The 16,974-nt window shown below is 38.1% G+C and overlaps 2 protein-coding genes across 4 annotated transcripts; one reads left to right on the top strand and one right to left on the bottom strand.

Moving 5' to 3' along the window:
- The first annotated feature begins 2,263 nt into the window (after positions 1-2,263).
- LOC103723129 (glutaredoxin) lies at positions 2,264-7,377 on the top strand. The gene is made up of 4 exons (XM_008813949.4): positions 2,264-2,502; positions 5,809-5,897; positions 6,638-6,736; positions 7,036-7,377. The coding sequence occupies exons 1-4, from the start codon at positions 2,384-2,386 to the stop codon at positions 7,113-7,115; spliced, it is 387 nt and encodes a 128-aa protein (XP_008812171.2). The 5' UTR covers positions 2,264-2,383; the 3' UTR covers positions 7,116-7,377.
- Positions 7,378-8,274: 897 nt separating this feature from the next.
- Positions 8,275-16,529, bottom strand: LOC103723128 (anthranilate phosphoribosyltransferase, chloroplastic-like). 3 transcript variants are annotated; one of them, XM_026799979.2, is made up of 10 exons: positions 15,792-16,529; positions 15,496-15,639; positions 15,252-15,413; positions 15,064-15,147; positions 14,691-14,774; positions 10,776-10,866; positions 10,532-10,591; positions 10,204-10,322; positions 8,711-8,845; positions 8,275-8,597 (listed from the first exon to the last, which is right to left on the bottom strand). In XM_026799979.2, the coding sequence occupies exons 1-10, from the start codon at positions 15,999-16,001 to the stop codon at positions 8,583-8,585; spliced, it is 1,104 nt and encodes a 367-aa protein (XP_026655780.2). In that variant the 5' UTR covers positions 16,002-16,529; the 3' UTR covers positions 8,275-8,582. The 3 variants fall into 3 exon arrangements, with proteins under 3 accessions (XP_026655780.2, XP_008812170.2, XP_026655781.2); XM_008813948.4 differs by having other exon boundaries at positions 14,586-14,774; positions 15,792-16,528; XM_026799980.2 differs by lacking the exon at positions 14,691-14,774.
- Between the last annotated feature and the right edge of the window lie 445 nt (positions 16,530-16,974).

The following is a 16,974-nucleotide window of genomic DNA, read 5'->3' as shown; positions in this document are numbered from 1 at the left end:
TGAGCACTAGACCGGTGGGGCATGAGGCGGGCGAATTTCTTTGATTGATCGGAGGCACGTACAAAAGGAAAGAAGATATGACGAGGGGATGGAGGAGTACAGGGAAAAGGAGAATAATCTCCTCCTTTTCATGGTCCCTCCATATTCAGTAGCGTTTTTCATGCATGCCGATTGGCCTTTTCTCCCCCTCGCTGGTGACATCAATCCTCCTCAAATCCAGATCGCACCTGATTTTCATTCCAACATTAAATAAAGAGACAGAGATCGAGAGAGGGCGATTCATTATCTCCTCTTTAACAGGACGATGGCAATCCATATCATATACAACAAGATTGTCCGATGAGGTCTCTTGCTCATTCGAGAATCGGTACAAGTAATTTGCTTGCTTAACTTGTGCAGAACGGACAGGTTACGGCGGTTGTGATCCGACTTGTCTTGTATGGGAATTAAAACAAAGTATATGGTGAGGCAAGGCACGCTGAATAAAGTGCCGTCTTTAAGAAAAAAGTATATTTCTCTCTTCGAATTTCCATCTCCAGGATATAACATCTAACACTTTCAAGGTCTCTAACGGCTCTAAGGATCTCGGAGATGAAAGCACTCACCCATTATTCTAATAATAGACAATTGCACTTGAAATACTACCTACTTAATATTTTTTGGAAGATCTTTGGCCAAGTTTCCTTGAACCCTGTTCATTAGGTTTTCAATTTATAAAGGTATTTTATAGAATGACATCTCAATTGTAGAGTGGGATTCAGCTAGGAATATCTCTATGTGATCGGTAATGGCTCCATATCTCTCTATGTTATAAATCTTTTCACCAAATTATAATGATTTTGTTGTTAAAGCATCTGCAGACATTTTAGATATTTGAGAATTACTTTACCTTTCTGTACAAGCTTTCTAATATGGTAATATGCTTACTACTGCCGGTAAGGTTCTTATTTTTGGAAACATATATATAACAAATAAATTATCATAATACACAGTGATGATTGCGTCTTTAAGCATATCAATAAAAGGAATACCTTGTAAGAAACATCTCATCCATAAAAATTGCTTGAGGGCAAGAGACATAGTAATGTACTTGGCTTCTATAAAAGAAAAAGCAACGTATGATTGTGTCATGGGAGACCACACAACTATGCCTCGTACCAAAGAAAATAAATAGCCATTAGTAAATTTAGAACTATATCTACCAGTATCACTATAACATTCCAAAACATGCGAAGTATACTTATAATGCAAAGTATAATTCGTGGTGTATTTCAAATATCTCACAACTCTAGTAAGCTTTTTCCAATATTCTTTATTAGGTTTACTTTATAAATCTACATAACCTAGCAACATCATATGAATATTAGGTCACCTTTATTAAACTGTGTAGTCTTTTCATATTCTTTTTGTTTAACAGGTTTACCTTTATGATGAGGACCAATTGGTGCTACACTAGGCTCACATTCAAAGAAATTAAATTTTCTTAATATTCTTTCATTATAATGTGATTGGATTGAACTAGATGCATCACTTTGTTTTATTACTTCCATTCCTAAAATCACATTGACTTCATCTGAATCTATAAACAAAAAACTTTTATTTTAAAAAAAAATTAATCTCATTAGTACCTTCTATATTTCCACTAAAACTTAATAATTTATCTACATAAAGCGTAAGCAAAACTTTATAGGTTTTAGCAACTTTAGTAAACACAAAGCTCTCCGCTTTGTTGCTTTCGAAACCAAATTCCTTTATTTCTTATTTAAATTTCTTACACCATTATCTAGCTAGGAGATCAATGTGATTGTTACTGGTTTTAAAATCTCTCTCTCTCTCTCTCTCTCTAAATATATATATTGGGTACATGTTTTTTTTTCTTTCTTTCTTTTTGCACTCTCATAACAGTCAACTATCCAAAGTGTCATGTGGTTTGTATGTTCTTTGTTTAGTTGCAAAAAATGGTTTTAGTTGTTCATTAGCAAGTGATGGTCTAATCTTTGTTTATTTGTGGTCCGGAATCCGCATGGAAGAAGAAATCCCAAAAGGTTAGCTCCAAATCGAGATAAATATTAAATTTCAATGGTATATGGTAGAGAATGGGCGGCGGTAAAGCTGATCACGGCCGGCCTTGGACGCAATAAATAAATAAATAAATAAATTTTAAATAGACCCAGGCTGAAATCGGGCTAACAATGAATAGAGTTTAGGTCCGGCCTGCGATGAGCTCTACCCAAGTCCAGGGCCAGGTTAGCTTGGCTTTTTTTTTTCGCTGGAGGGTAGCTTGGCTTCGCTAGCCGTCCATTCTCAGAAGCATCGTCGTCGTCCTGCTCACGATCTTCCTGCCTGCGTCTATAAATAACGAGGAGGAAGGGAATAGAGTTAGATGGGAGGGCTGTGGAGCAGCAGCAGCAGCAGCAGCGGCGGCGTTTCGAAAGAGGAGAGGGAGATGGCGCTCGCCAAGGCCAAGGAACTCGTCTCTTCCAATCCCGTCATGGTCTTCAGGTACGCTCTTCTTCTCCCTTCCCACATCCCCTTTCCTTTTCTTCATTTCTCTGCGTGATACTTTCTCTCCTCTCTCCCTTTCTCTCTCTTGCGATCGATCGTTCCTTCTCTTCGTATCCCTCGTTCAGTCCGTGGTGACTCTCACGGTTTCTTGATGCCATGCTTGCGGAGATTTGGGAATCTTGAGTTGGCTGCGTCATGGTCTGTTCTTGCGCTTAGGGTTTCCGTTCTGTTCTGTTTTGATCTATTCATGGAGTAGGAATCCCGTGCTCTCTCTCTCTCTCCAGGTTAAACAAAAATCGTTGGATTAGGGTTTCCGACAGTAGGAATCAGGTAGGGTTTATGGGTGCCGGCTGCATCGGGATATATTTTAGGCGTCCGAGATCCAGTGGGGTGAGTTGTTGAGAGGAGTGAAAGAGCTGCGAGATCCAGGGATCCCCTTTTTACTCTCCGTTTATATCATCCATCAAGCAGGTTCACGATTGGGGGGATCCTGGATCCTCTGTCGTATGGAGATAGGCACAGATATGCGGTCAACCGATCTCCTAGGTCAACTATAATCCGTCCGCATTAATTTGAAATATAATGGGTTATCAGGTCAACTATCCAGAGGGCTAAGTTATTCCATATATCTGAGCATCATCATCGGGGAGTAAGAATGTGAATTCATTGAGGGTTTGATCAAAGAGGGTTCATTTTGGATTTGTAATGCAAATTCTGATAAGAAAAAAAAAAATCCATGTCTTGGCTCAGAGAAAGAGACATAGGATTGATGTCCTCCAATCTGGGAGTCTGGATGTTAGAATTTTCTCCAAGGCTGGTTATGTGGTTTCCCTACCTTCTTAGATGATTCTGATTGAGAACTTTTTTCCCCCTTTCACAACCATATTGGCTTCTAAAGGACAATCCAAGCAGGAACTTTAGTCTATGTTTCAACACCTTACTAAAGCACACTTGTAGGGTAGTATTAGATTCAGTTAGATACAGTCCTAGTGTCAGAATTGAAATCCAGAAAGTAAATTCTACAGTGAGTGGACTACTGCACGAGGGTATAAAGGAATTTGTACCAGCAATTTCAAGTAAGCACTGTCTATATGTTTATCAAGGGCGAGAAGTGAGTTGGCTGGTTATCTCGCACTAAACACAATTTTAAGGACCGTATAGTCATCTTCCTACTCATAGAAGACATTCCTCAAACACATGCTGGCAGCTAGGTTTTTATGGTCATTATCTTGCAAGCTATGAAGGTTACATTTCTTTTTGATCTTAAGCATTTCCCTTCCCCATTATGGTGATAGACATTGTTGGACATACTAAATGCAACTTACACTTTTGGTTTAGTACCCATAGTCTTTTGTTAAACATTTCTGACTAGTCCTATATTTTTTTTAAACACCATTTTTATCTCCGGCTAAATCTATCTTAGGCTGACTGACATCCAAATTCAATATCCAGTGTTTAACTTTGCAACTTTAGTGAGTGCTTGTTATTCATGCTAACAGATCTCACCTCGAAGGGCTCTGATTTAAGAATCGAGTTATGATCCTTGATGTCCGAGAATGTTTTTTGATTGGCTCTCAACCTATCATGAACCCTTTGGAGGTTGGGTCTATTCATTATTGGTTTCTGGATGCACTTTTCATTGGCCTAATGGGCTAAGAGGTGATCTTCTGTGCCAATTTCCTGGTCAGGGCAACTTTGGGTGATATCCATGGTCTTCAGATAAAATCTAAAGGCTGTGTTTGGTTCCAAAATAAGTTAATTCAGAGCAATTTGGTTAATTTACTCCTAACCCACTTTACTCTGTAATAAACTACTATACCCTATATGATAGAGCATTTTGCTTCAAGTTAGGTGGAAAAGGTAGATTTACCAACTCTTTAAAATGTTGACATTGCCGGTGTAATCTATTTCATCTAGTCTTTGGTGAGTTAAAGTGGAACGAATGGCTAAAAGTGGCCTTGATTCCATTTAACCCTCCTTTAACCAAAGCCAGATGCAGCCAAAAACACCAATCAGCAGATAAGAAGACAGCTTATAAGGATTTTTTATTTTGGATATTCTTTTGAAAGTTAAATATGGAGTTTGTCCTTGTGTCAGAATTATTTTTAAATTTCTTATGGTTTGCGCATGAAATTTTGTGTGATTTACAAGCGGTAATTGATCACTGCAATGATACTCTAGGTACATAAAACCTTGCTCTCAAAATTGAGATACAATTTTCAATATGAGGGTTCAGCTTTTAAACATCCAGATACTAACACAAATATATGGTGCTTCTGAATATGTTCAAATGGTTGATTACAATTAAAATCATTAGTGATTTGAACTTCTTGTACTTGTCAAAGTGCATTTCAACAAGCCTTCGGATATCTGAACAATGATTTTTCCAACAATTCTGGTTTAGTTTTTGTGTATGCATCATCATTTTGCACCCAGATTTATGAATGAAAGATGCCATTCTGTACTTCCACTTCCATGAAGTATGAGGGGATGAAGAGGACCTAAGTGAGCTCTAGCTTATGTTGCCTAATAAAAGGTGAAAATATTAAGAATCAACCTATCAACTTCATATAGGTAATTTTAGCATTTTTGATGTTACATTAATTTTCTTGCTTTGATTTTCATACAAGTGAAGATACCTAGCTTAAATGGAACTTATGTAAAGTAATGCCATAAATTGGCAGCTGACTTCCTGTGGACATGTGGGCTAAACCTTTAGCCTTATAATTCATGGACTAATAATAATCATTATTTTTGCTGTGGAAGTCTGGATGAATCGGTAACTATTTTGCTATGGCAGTGCAGCCACTGGAACTGTATTCATTGTTGACATATGAAACCGCAAATTGTGATAATTAGATTTAAGAGCTTATTTATTGACAAACTTATTTGGAATCATTTTGCAAGTCATAGTTACATACAATTTTTAAGGTACTTTTTATTAGTTGGCTTCTTACCTTTTAGCCATATGTTGTTTAAAATTTTTAACTTGTATTCAGAGCTCTGCCTTACCCGTCTTTATTTTACTAAGTTCTGGAGATTGATGTGAACTAAAGTTGAATTTTAAGAACTTAAATTTATTCTTGTTGCTGAGTGGCGGAGATGCATAAAAAAATTCTGCATTTGTGCCTGTAAAAATGTAGTTCTCTACCATGATAACTGACGGTTTCCCTTGAAGAAATTCATCTCTCTGCCTTAACTGTCAATGTTAACTCTGTCTTCATTAAACCCATTGCTTATTTTTTTTACCCTTTGTCCATCAGAGCTCATGCATTTCTACTTTTGTTTTCTTGGTTGTTGCAGCAAGTCGTACTGTTCATTCTGCACGCGGGTTAAGCAGTTGCTTTCCCAGTTAGGTGCCAATTATAAAGTGATTGAGCTGGATGTGGAAAGTGAGTCCACTTTGCTAAACCCTGGGTCATTTTAATTCTTGAAGTCAGATTATTTTTCTCTGGAAGTTCTTATGGACAAGCAACTAACCATAGTCGGGGTTGATATCAGTGCTTTATTTCTTTTTTTGGATTATATATTTGACTTTAAATTCTTAGTTTGGGAATATGCTGTTCCGATTGTGGTTTACATATTTGAGACTAAATTTTTAATGTAACAATATGCTGTTCAGATTGAGGCAGCTATGTCTTTGATAAAACATTGGAAGATGGGTTTGGTAATTGTGATTCTTTATTCATTAAATTGTTGCCTCAGACATCCGGGATGTAAGGCAGGAAATCACTATATAATCTGTGGATTGTTCCTTGTTTAGTAATTATTGTGTCAGCATGCAATAAACTGTTTGGTATGTGATAAATGTAGTCAGGGCTACCGCTGAACTAGCATTATTGCCTCTGTAGTATTTGCCAAGTTTTTAAGTGCTAAGCTCTAAGGTTGCTAGCAGAAATCATTACGGTGATGGTGCATTTTGCACTGGTTGAGAACCAATCAGTTATCACCTTTTTCTGTTTTAATGATTCTTTCTTTCATTCACCATCAATTCAATTGATCAACATCCTATTCTGACTAGTGCTTATTAATTCTGTCATGCAAGTTTGTTATGGAATATCTTTGAGTATTGGTGGATTTTTTTTTCTTTTTTTTTAATAAATAACTGACTCATTCAGTCTTGATCATGAAGGTGATGGGTCTGAGATACAGTCAGCACTGGCAGAGTGGACTGCACAGAGGACAGTTCCCAATGTTTTTATTGGTGGAAATCATATTGGTGGTTGCGACAGTATGTTCCATAACCTACTCACATTGGTGCGGTTGTATGTAGGAAAACTGATTATTCCTAAAAACCTTAGCTTCTGTTTCTTTATCATTCATCTGGCATGAAATGAAATTCTGTCTCGGTTGTTGCCTGGTCATGATATATGGACAGAAATAACCAGTGGAAATAACAATTCCCATATATGGCAATGCCTTTTGTTGCAGTGAATTTTGTCTAAGGGATTGTTCCTTTCATTTGGGAGCTTTTCTTTCAAGCCTTTTTATATTGTTGTCGCTCATTGAGATGTCTGATTATTTTAACAGGTGTTATGGGGAGGCACAATGGAGGTAAGCTGGTACCCCTGCTAACTGAAGCTGGTGCTCTTGCTGGTCCTGCAGCATAGATGGTCATGGTTAGGTGCAGAAGGGAAAAGTAAGGAATCAGTCCTATCTTGTCATATAATTATGTTAAAAAGAGAGTTAATATCAGCTGTGAATCAGTAATAAGGAATCAGTCCTGTCTTATCATATAATTATGTTAAACTGTGGCTAGCTGTTCACTGTTACTGGCATGCCTTTCCTCGCTTGTCTCGGTAGTTTGAACTTTAATATGCAGCTGATATTTGAATGTTGATCTCATGTTTGTTTTTGAAGCAATGCCGATTTCAAAATGTTGATGCATTAGTTAGCGCGTGCGTGTGTTTGAAGATTTCAAAATGTTGATGCAAGAATAATGAACAGGGAAGACATTGGGGGGATTCATGAGGACTTTCAATTGGGTTTTATGAATTGGGAACCACAATGATGAATGAATTGGGAACCACAATGATGACGTTGGGGATTCATGAGACTTTCAATTGGGTTATACTCAATGAAGGATTCGTGAGACTTTCAATTGGGTTATACTCAATGAAGGATTCATGAGACTTTCAATTGGGTTATACTCAATGAATTGGGCATGATTGCTGGATGGGCATGAGTGGAAGTGCCCCTCCGTTTTGAATCTTTCATCGGCTGATAATGCTGGCTGATAGATTGAATTGCTGCTCTTGCTAATTTGGATCCATTCAATCTAGCATTTATTCGGCTCTAGCACTTATTCGATGTTCCCCGCATGGTGAGAAAGCACTTATTCCATGTTCCCTGCATGGTGAGAAACCGATTCCATGTTCCCAGCATAACCGAGGCACGGGGAATGAAATGGTTGCTTGGGAACCGGCCGAATTTCTAATTTGGAAACATTTGTCTCAAGGTTCTGTTGTCGCTAATGGGAGAGATTTTTAAACTTCTTTTTAAGGTGAATATCTTTTAAAAATTATTTGCTCAGAGGCATCGAAACCTTGACCGCATTCCAGCCTGTACCACTGCCCCATGCAGAACATCAAGCCTGAGGTCACAAATCTAGACATCGTTCGCTAACACCGACCATGGTCTTGCTCCATGATTTGACCAGGCATTGAAATCATTATTGACCTTGATTGTGTTTTTCAATATGAGATGAAACAAGAATTTTTATCAACATCTAGGACTAATAACGTGGATGCCAACTTGTCAAGTCGCTAATGAGATGAAACAAAAATCTTTATCAACTCGTCAAGTCGGTAAACTTATTAGCTTAACCCCTTCCTATCTTTTTTCCAAGTAAAAATACCAGAGTAATTTCATAATCCCAACACCTCCTGTTCTTAATGCAAAGAACAGAAAAAATCAAAGGAAACAACAACTATCAACAAGTGATACAGCATCCATGGAAAAATTTTAATGCCCCATAAGTTACAGAATTGGAGACCTATACTGATGCTATCGTGCTACATCTTCAGATACTTCTGAATCACAGGCATGAATTGTTCAAGATTTAACAGACGGCTGGCTTATCCTCTCAATTTCTGCATTCACCACATGAAATGAGGAAAAGTGAAATTGAATCTGAACTTCGGGAATCTACAAAATCAATTAGCAACACTGGAGAAGCAACCATTTACAGACTAAATACACTTACATTGGAGAGTCTTATCCATAACTCCAGTGTATCAATGGCTTTGCCAGACAGATGTGTCTCTTGCGCTAGAGCCACTCCTTCGCCTAAAGTGCTCACACGACCGCTAACCCAAAGTGCAGCTGCTGCATTCAGTACCTGCATGTTCAAGGAAAATTAGTAAAACATCTGGTAATCGTTCAGAGGCATCTCTACCAGTAATAAGTCAGTTAAAGAAGCTAAGTGCTGCACTGTTGGTGACTTATTTTAGAGCCAGTTTTAATTTTTATTCCATAGATTCTGGCTAGAACGAGCTGTGTAAACCACTGTTTGTAGCAAGAAACTATTGGAGTTATGAGCAGCCTGCCATGATAATAAAGCAGGAGTGAAGGAATTATCATGCCAACAATGTATCTAGCTCAGGTGTGTATGTTTGGTTTTGGTTGGCTATATTATAAAAAGAATAGAACTGAAACTACTGTATCTAAGAAATTGATCACAAATGATCACAATGGAGATCCACATTAAGTCCTATAAGATTTGGGTGTCAGGTTAAAATTTTAGTATAATGATCAATTTGATATTTTTAGGAGGGCGAGTAAGGTTGCTTCATCATAACCTAGATGCCACAGGTTCAGAATGCGGAAAACAACCTTTCTGCATGCAAGGGCAAGACTGCTCACTTCTAACCCTCGTAACCTGTGCACCCGGGCTGCCCTTTTATCAATTTGATATTTTGAACTAGCACATTTTGCCAAACTACTTGCTATCAGATGACTAATGATTGCACAATCAATTTTACTTGAATTGCAGAATTTCATTAACCTTCTACATACTTTTTTACCTTGCAATCAATTTTTTTGGATAGGAAATCTCAATGCTCAAAAACCCTCATAGTGAAACTATACCCTACATTTGAATCTGCTCAGTGATAAATAAACATGTGAAAGAAGAGACTATTGTGGCCATCGGTTAAGACAACTCTGAATGATGTCTGTAAAAGTTTCTACTCCTTTTTTCCCCAAAAGTTAAATTTTGTCCAATATGCACTCATGGTCATATGTTCTTGGCTTGAAGATTCTAAAAAATTAGCACAAGATATGTAATTGAGGACATCTTATCTTCTTAATGAATAACTTAAGCAACTTGATTTTCTTTTGTGATGTGATGGTTTCATACTCATCAAAGTTTTGCCGAGTGATGATATTAAGATTCTTTAGGAAATTCTTAAAATAAACCATTATATACGTTGTGATACCAACATAACCTCAAAGACCCGACCATATTTGTAGTCAGTCCAGTTTATGCTCATGAAGTACTAATCAATTTTATAACTGAAGGCAATACCATGATATCCTACAAAGGCCACAACAGAGCTTCAGATGGTAAAATAAACTGAAAAGTACGTAGTGCTTAGTAAGCACTAATTAAAACAGAAAAACTTTGCCTCCTTGAGAACAGAACAAAGGAAACAAAATCAACCTCATGAAGCAGATAATTCAGATAGAGTGACTTACAAAAGCATCTGCAATTGATCCCTTCTGACCAGACAGAACATCTCTAAGAACTTTAGCATTGAATTCTGCATCTCCCCCTTTTAAGCTTTCTATAGTACATCGAGGAATACCAAATTCCACTGCATCATCAAGGATTGGATTAGTAGGAACATAAATTTGGAATATTTAGATAAAAACCAAGGCCAATGAGCTTTTATTCGTGGATGTGCTTGATTACGAGTTCCAACAAAATGCATTTGCAAGAGACAAGTTTCCGTAAGACTAACAGCATTTACTTCAGTTCATCTAGTCAAAAGTGTTGAGGGAATGATCAAAAAAAGTTATATACATGGATCAAAGTGTAATTTCCGAATCTTTTCAGGAGTAACATCAAGAAAATATCCAGGTCCTGCAAAAAGCACAATAGTTTGTTACAAATCAGTGAGTCAATGTGAGGAAAATACCCCTACACGAGTTCAAAGATAAATAGCATCGAAGGATACTCATCAAGTCAGGAACTCATGACACGGACACTTCTAATAAATTGAATGATTTCAGAGCAGGCGAAATGAAAATGTTATATGAGATTTTACCTAGTGGACTTATTTCATCCAAACCCTCTGAATGTACTACTAATGCTCTTTTCATTCCAAACCGTTGCAATACTTTGGCCATCTTCATTACCTATTCAAGCAATTAATCCCAACTTTTCATAAAATCTGCCTTTGAAATTATACAAATAAATTTTTAGTAATATTAACATGAGATTAATTTAACATAAACATACACAGGGCATGCATGAGTCCTTCAGCAAACGTGCTAAACATACCCAATATAAGCCTAGGTCACCTCTGTTGCCTTACAAGTGCAAACTACTGGGGTGGACTGCTATCTAATTACACAAAGACTAGAGATACAAAACCTCATAGCATCTCTACCATTAATTTTAGCTTAATAATTCAATGGGACAGCCATACTGAGGATACAAAAGCGACCTTAGTTTGAATAAGATAGACTCAAGTTTGATGGCAAAACAAACTTAGATTAGTAGTCATTTCTTGTGCAACAAAAGGAAACTTAAACTAGTAACCTAAGTCCTTCACATTTTATTTTTGTGCAACATCCTCCCACATTCTTGTTTATTCATGATAACATGCGCAAGGAGAGAGCAACGGGTGGGAGGTTGAGAGGATTTGAATTGTTTGGTGTAAGGAAGAAGAAGAAACAAATGTTATCCTCCATGGAGTTAGGAGGGAAGGGATAGAGAGAATTTGGGAGAGTTTAAGTTTTGAGATGTGACGTTTTGATGGTCGTTAACCGCAGTTATTTGGGGCATTAGCCTTTGTCCTAAGAAATGAACAAGGCAAAGAGAGTGTGAGGGGGTTCAAGAATGAAGAGAAATGGCCTTCTCAACTAAGTCAAACAAATCTCATTCTCAAGTTTGGTTTTGTGGAAATGTAAAGCAACTTTAACGGGTTGCTAGGAGTGGCAATGGGTTGGGTTGGTCCGAGCCAGCTTTGATATAGAAAAAACTCTCAGCCTATACTCAACCCATTAATGATTGGGTTGGAAATTGTAAGCTCATAAGCAACCTGTTTCTTTTATAGAAACCTAACCACCTACCAACCCATTTAAGTCTTCATCCATCAATCGTCCATATATAACTAAAAAATAAAGCAAAACATGATATGCAAAGATCACAAACAAGGAAATCAGATTTAAATTCAGATATCTCATCATAATCACAATAAAAAAATTAGGAATTTAGGCTATATGATAGTCCTAAACTAATCAAGGGTAAAATAGCTAAAATGCAGCCCCGAATTCCAAAATCCCATGGCTCGCCCTGTCCATCACTCTCTATTACCCCTTTTAAAGTGAATTGAGCCACATGGGAAAAATTAAAGAACTACGAACTATGTTGTGCCTACGAGCTAGTTGGTTCTTGATTGGATCACTCAGGGTGATCCATCAGGTCCAAGGCTAAACCCAAAATGGGTTGACCTCGAATTAATCCAATTTCTAAGAAACCTCACCCAAACCCATTTGTTCTGGGTGGGTTCATGTAGATTGGCAGGTTTAGGTGTTAGATTCTGCCACCCCTTCAGGCGGCACACCATAAACATAGAAATCTAAGAAGATCAATGGGGAATATAATAAGGTGCATTATATCAATGTGTTCAAAGGACCAGAGAGTTAGATGGGTTGGCCCGACGAGATGTTAAATAGTATAGGAGATAACAAAGGTGTTTCCCTTACCTTGAAAAATACATCAAGCTAGGCGTCTTTTTAGCATGTGCAGAGGAAAGAAAACTTGCTCCTTTCCAAAAAAATTGTAACTCTGATGATTGGAAAAGAGAGATTCAAGAGCATAAACACAGCAATTTTAGAGTGCAAATTGCAGGGTCTGATCAAATGGGGTGGGATGTGGAATAAAGTGGGAAATTGCTGGTAATTTATGAAGATCTCATCATGGAACATGTGAAAATTTAGAGGGGGTTGGCAATTAGGAGTCTAAAAGGCTATTGGATTTGGTTTGTTTGTAATACAACACATATGAGAGCACAAATAGTAGATTAGTATTCACACAACAGAAAATCTTGGAAGGGCGTGGGTTGGTGGAGGCAAGGGGTTGCTCACAGGAAACATAACTAGACATGTTTCTCCTAGGATGGTGCTTTTGTTTGCATCTAAAAGGGACTTTTCAGCTTATTACTTTTAAGAAAATGGGGATGTCACTAATGTTTATGCCATAACAATCTGGTCAATTACAATTATGGCATGAGATATATAAGATCTTATGCCACTATACGAGAATTGATGTTTAGTATAGGATTGCAACATACATCTTCTAAACACTGTTATTAGTTTAGTAGGAGTCCAATTGATTTCTTAGACTGTAAGTAAAGACATAAACTGGTCAATATTTCCTCTAATAAATTCAACTAGTCAAAACCAATCGTTGACCAAGTATTGGAAGATTATTTATCGTTGCACGAACTAACCGAATTGTCCGTGCCTACTTCCAACGAAATCTGCATAGTGCATGACAAGTAGTAGACAATTGGGGGCTGAGATATGTTATGTTAAGAAAAGTTCGTTGAAACATGAAATAGAATTGACAGTGAGAGATTGGTAGAGTCTTAACCATCTTAGTAGTATTTCAGTATGAGCAGCAAGAAAATTCCAAAATGGGCAAGTGTAACTCAAAAGGTGGAGGTTACATTTGGCAAGATTTAGGTCTATCACACTCGTATTTCAAAAAAATAAAGGTCACGCTTAAAGGAATGGAATATGAGTAAATGAAATGGCTATGAGGGGAGAACAATAATGGAGCTGAAGGTTGGCATTTATCTGGATAAAGAGCAGGGAGAAAAAGCAAAAAGAACGACCACAAAAACTTTTTGAAAATAAAACTTGCAATTTTATATGATTCCACATAAAAGGCCATAAAATTTTCTTCAAATTGCAATCCTAATGGGTTCAAAAGTTTCTTAATTTATTCAATGGTATAATGAACACCAGAGTCTAATGTTAGCTTCAGACGAAAGTTTAATGAAATTTGCAGTGCAAGCTAGTGAAACCTGATAATATGACCTTTAGATGATATTCCCACTTATAATAGGGCTCAAAATCTCAGCAAAAAAAGAAAAAATTGATTATGAAAATCCCTAGAAAGTTAGAAAATCCTGACCAACTCCTAAAAGACCTAGTAATAAGTCTCTTTAGATTCAATAACAGTAAGTTAACTAACAACAGAACCAATAAATAATAAAAAAACTTAAACTGCAACTAAACTACATCAGACATTTCTGTTGTGCAGATATTGACCCCAAAATCTAGTGGATGATGTTATGACTGATCAACCATTAAATGTCCATAATGTGGTGATGAACAAAGTGTGGGGAAAAGGGAGCTATTGGTCATTATGGTGAACCGATGAGCCCTTTATCAAGAAAGCCTCCACTCAACAATTTTTTTTTCCAAAATTTTAATCTTCATCTCTAGTTCTCTACCCACTTCATATCCTTACCACTCATGGGTAACTCTTCCATTGCCTTAAATTCCTTCTAAAATTGGAGGGGACCTACCATCACTGTTTCGCAGTAGTTTTCACTTACCATGTTTGCCAAAATTTGCTTCTTTTACTCCACTCTTTCCGAGTGCTGGTTTGGTTCTCTCATTAAGTTGTTGCTATCTTTGGAAAAGCTTTCAGTTTGCAAAATATTACTGATCCTAATTCACGGCCATATCGACCAGACTGAAGAGCACTAATAACATTAATACTACCATCATTTAGAGGGTTATATTTTAAGAAACAAAATCTCAGAAGGTATGCTATTAGCAATGTTTTAATCAGAAGCAAAAATATCAAACCAACGCCTACTATGTTATCTACTTACGATATCTTCGTTGTACACACCAACAACAGCAAAAGGTACCCGTGCTGGATTCAACATTGGTCCAAGAATGTTAAATACTGTCTTCACTTTAAGCCTTTTCCGTACCAGGCTGACAATTTTCATAGCTGGGTGGTAATTGGGAGCCATCATGAACCCAATGCCCGCTTCCTTGACGCACCTTTTCACCTCCTTACGCAATAAATATAATATTAGCACCAAAGATCAATATAACTATGTTTTATAGATTATAAAAGCACATAAGGTCTAAAACGCAACAGCACGACAAAACCATGTTATGCCATGTCTAGCTTTCAGGGCATGTTTTGGTTCTGTTATCCAGATTACCCAGTTCAGGTGTTCCTCGCTTGCTTACTGGGACAATACCATGGTATACGAACAGAAGAAATGATAGCCTTGTAGACTACAGCTTAATGGAAGAAATGTTATTTCATCTATCACAATCATTCATCCTCTGTACCTCAGGGCCCAAATCAATTTTCACGCCCAATGCCTGCAACACATCTGCACTCCCGCAAGCAGAAGAGCTGGCACGGTTTCCTTGCTGGAAGGCACACAAGAGCATCATTCATTTCCCCTATATGACATTTAGAATTCCAAGCACCAACAAGCTTCACGGGACAAACATTTAAGCATAACTTATTTCACCTTTGCAACACTCGCACCAGCAGCTGCAGCCAGAATAGAAGCACCGGTGGAGATGTTCACGGTGTTCGCCCCATCACCGCCCGTTCCAACAACATCAACTGCATCATCCAGTCCTTCCACCCTGACGCCGCACTTGATCATGGCCCTTGCCAATCCCACAATCTGCATCCAGCTAAGCCGTATGCTTCAGTCTACAGGTTACCGGCCGAGATCTTGACGGCGAGAAGAGATGGAAGGGGATTACCTCTTCAAAGGTCTCTCCTTTGGCCCTCAGTAGGACGAGGAAGGCGCTGATCAGAGCCTCATTCGCCTCCGCAAGCAGAAGGTCGAGAGATGCCTCGGCCTCGTCTTCGGATAGATCGACCCGGTCTATCAGCAACTCAATCACCTAGACAGCCAGGCAATCGATCAATGGAGCAATCAATCAGCAAGAATGGCAGTGCATCATCACCTTTTACCCTAAAATCAACCATGGATACAACAGAAGAGTACAAGGAAGGAGGAGGCCCCCGGAGGTGTATGGGGTATTCATTTCGTTACCTCCTTGAATGAGACCTGGGCCGGCCCTAGGGATGTCGGTAGAGCGGGCACCAGGGAAGTTATTGAGGGCCTCCCTGCGCGCGCGCCCGCGCGGCGAAGGACCGGCGTGTACGTGGAAAAGAGGCCCCTTGGCTTGTGATATGGTCGCTGCTGCAAGGGCCTCCCCTCGTACGGAGGAGAGAGGCCGCCCAAGCATCCGTATAGCGCCATTTATTACGGATATATCTGTGGGATGGGATCGCGCTCACGCCTTGCCCCGCACCCAGGAGGAATTGGAAAGAAACCCCACCAACGAACGAGGCCCAGAAGCCAGATCCAAGAAGAAGATGACGGTGACGACAACCAACAGCTGGGACTAGGACCCGGGAAGACAGACACGGGATCGATCAGAGCGGCAGCGCGGACGAAGGAGGGGTTTCAGTTTGGTTCTGGGTGGGGTGGGAGCAACGGCGGAGGGGATGAGAAGAAGAAGAAGAAGACGAAGAAGATGATGGATGAATACAGAGACAGCGTTAGTGATGGTGGACTAGCATCGCAGCCATCGAAGCAGGATTCGTTTCTCCCTTCCCTCGCCGTGCCCACTTGCAACCCCACTATTCTTTCTCTCTCGTCCGGCCCGATCGCCTCAAATTTTCTCATTATTACTCGCGCAACCAGTTTCGGCAGTTTTTAACCTGGGAGTGGACCGGAAATTTAACTTCCTATCGAAATATATCCGGATGAGGAAATGAATATGGATATGATTTTTGTACCCCCCAAAAAATATGGATATGATTTAATAGTTAATTTATTAATAAATAATATATTATTATTATTATTATTATTATTATTATATATCAAAAAATAATATATTTATTATTAATAAATATATTTATAAAATTATTAAAATAAAAAATATATTTTATAATATATGTATAATTAATTTAAAAATATATGTTAACTCATGGAGGAATATCTAAATATTCAAAATGATCCATCTTGATGGCCTCCGTGTAAGAAAGCCTAAATGACCAAAAAATATATTAAAAAAATAGTTGAATTGTTTATTCAAAAGTATTGCTGGAAATTTGATAATATTTCTATATAAAATTATCTCCAACTAAATACAGTAATTTTTCTCCAAAATAATTTTTCCACCAACTAAAAATAGTAAAATTTATTTTTTCTCATAATTATTTTTTTA

This window comes from Phoenix dactylifera, chromosome 15, assembly GCF_009389715.1.
Source record: "Phoenix dactylifera cultivar Barhee BC4 chromosome 15, palm_55x_up_171113_PBpolish2nd_filt_p, whole genome shotgun sequence".
NCBI lineage: Eukaryota > Viridiplantae > Streptophyta > Magnoliopsida > Arecales > Arecaceae > Phoenix > Phoenix dactylifera.
This window is presented reverse-complemented; position numbering and strand designations above follow the sequence as displayed.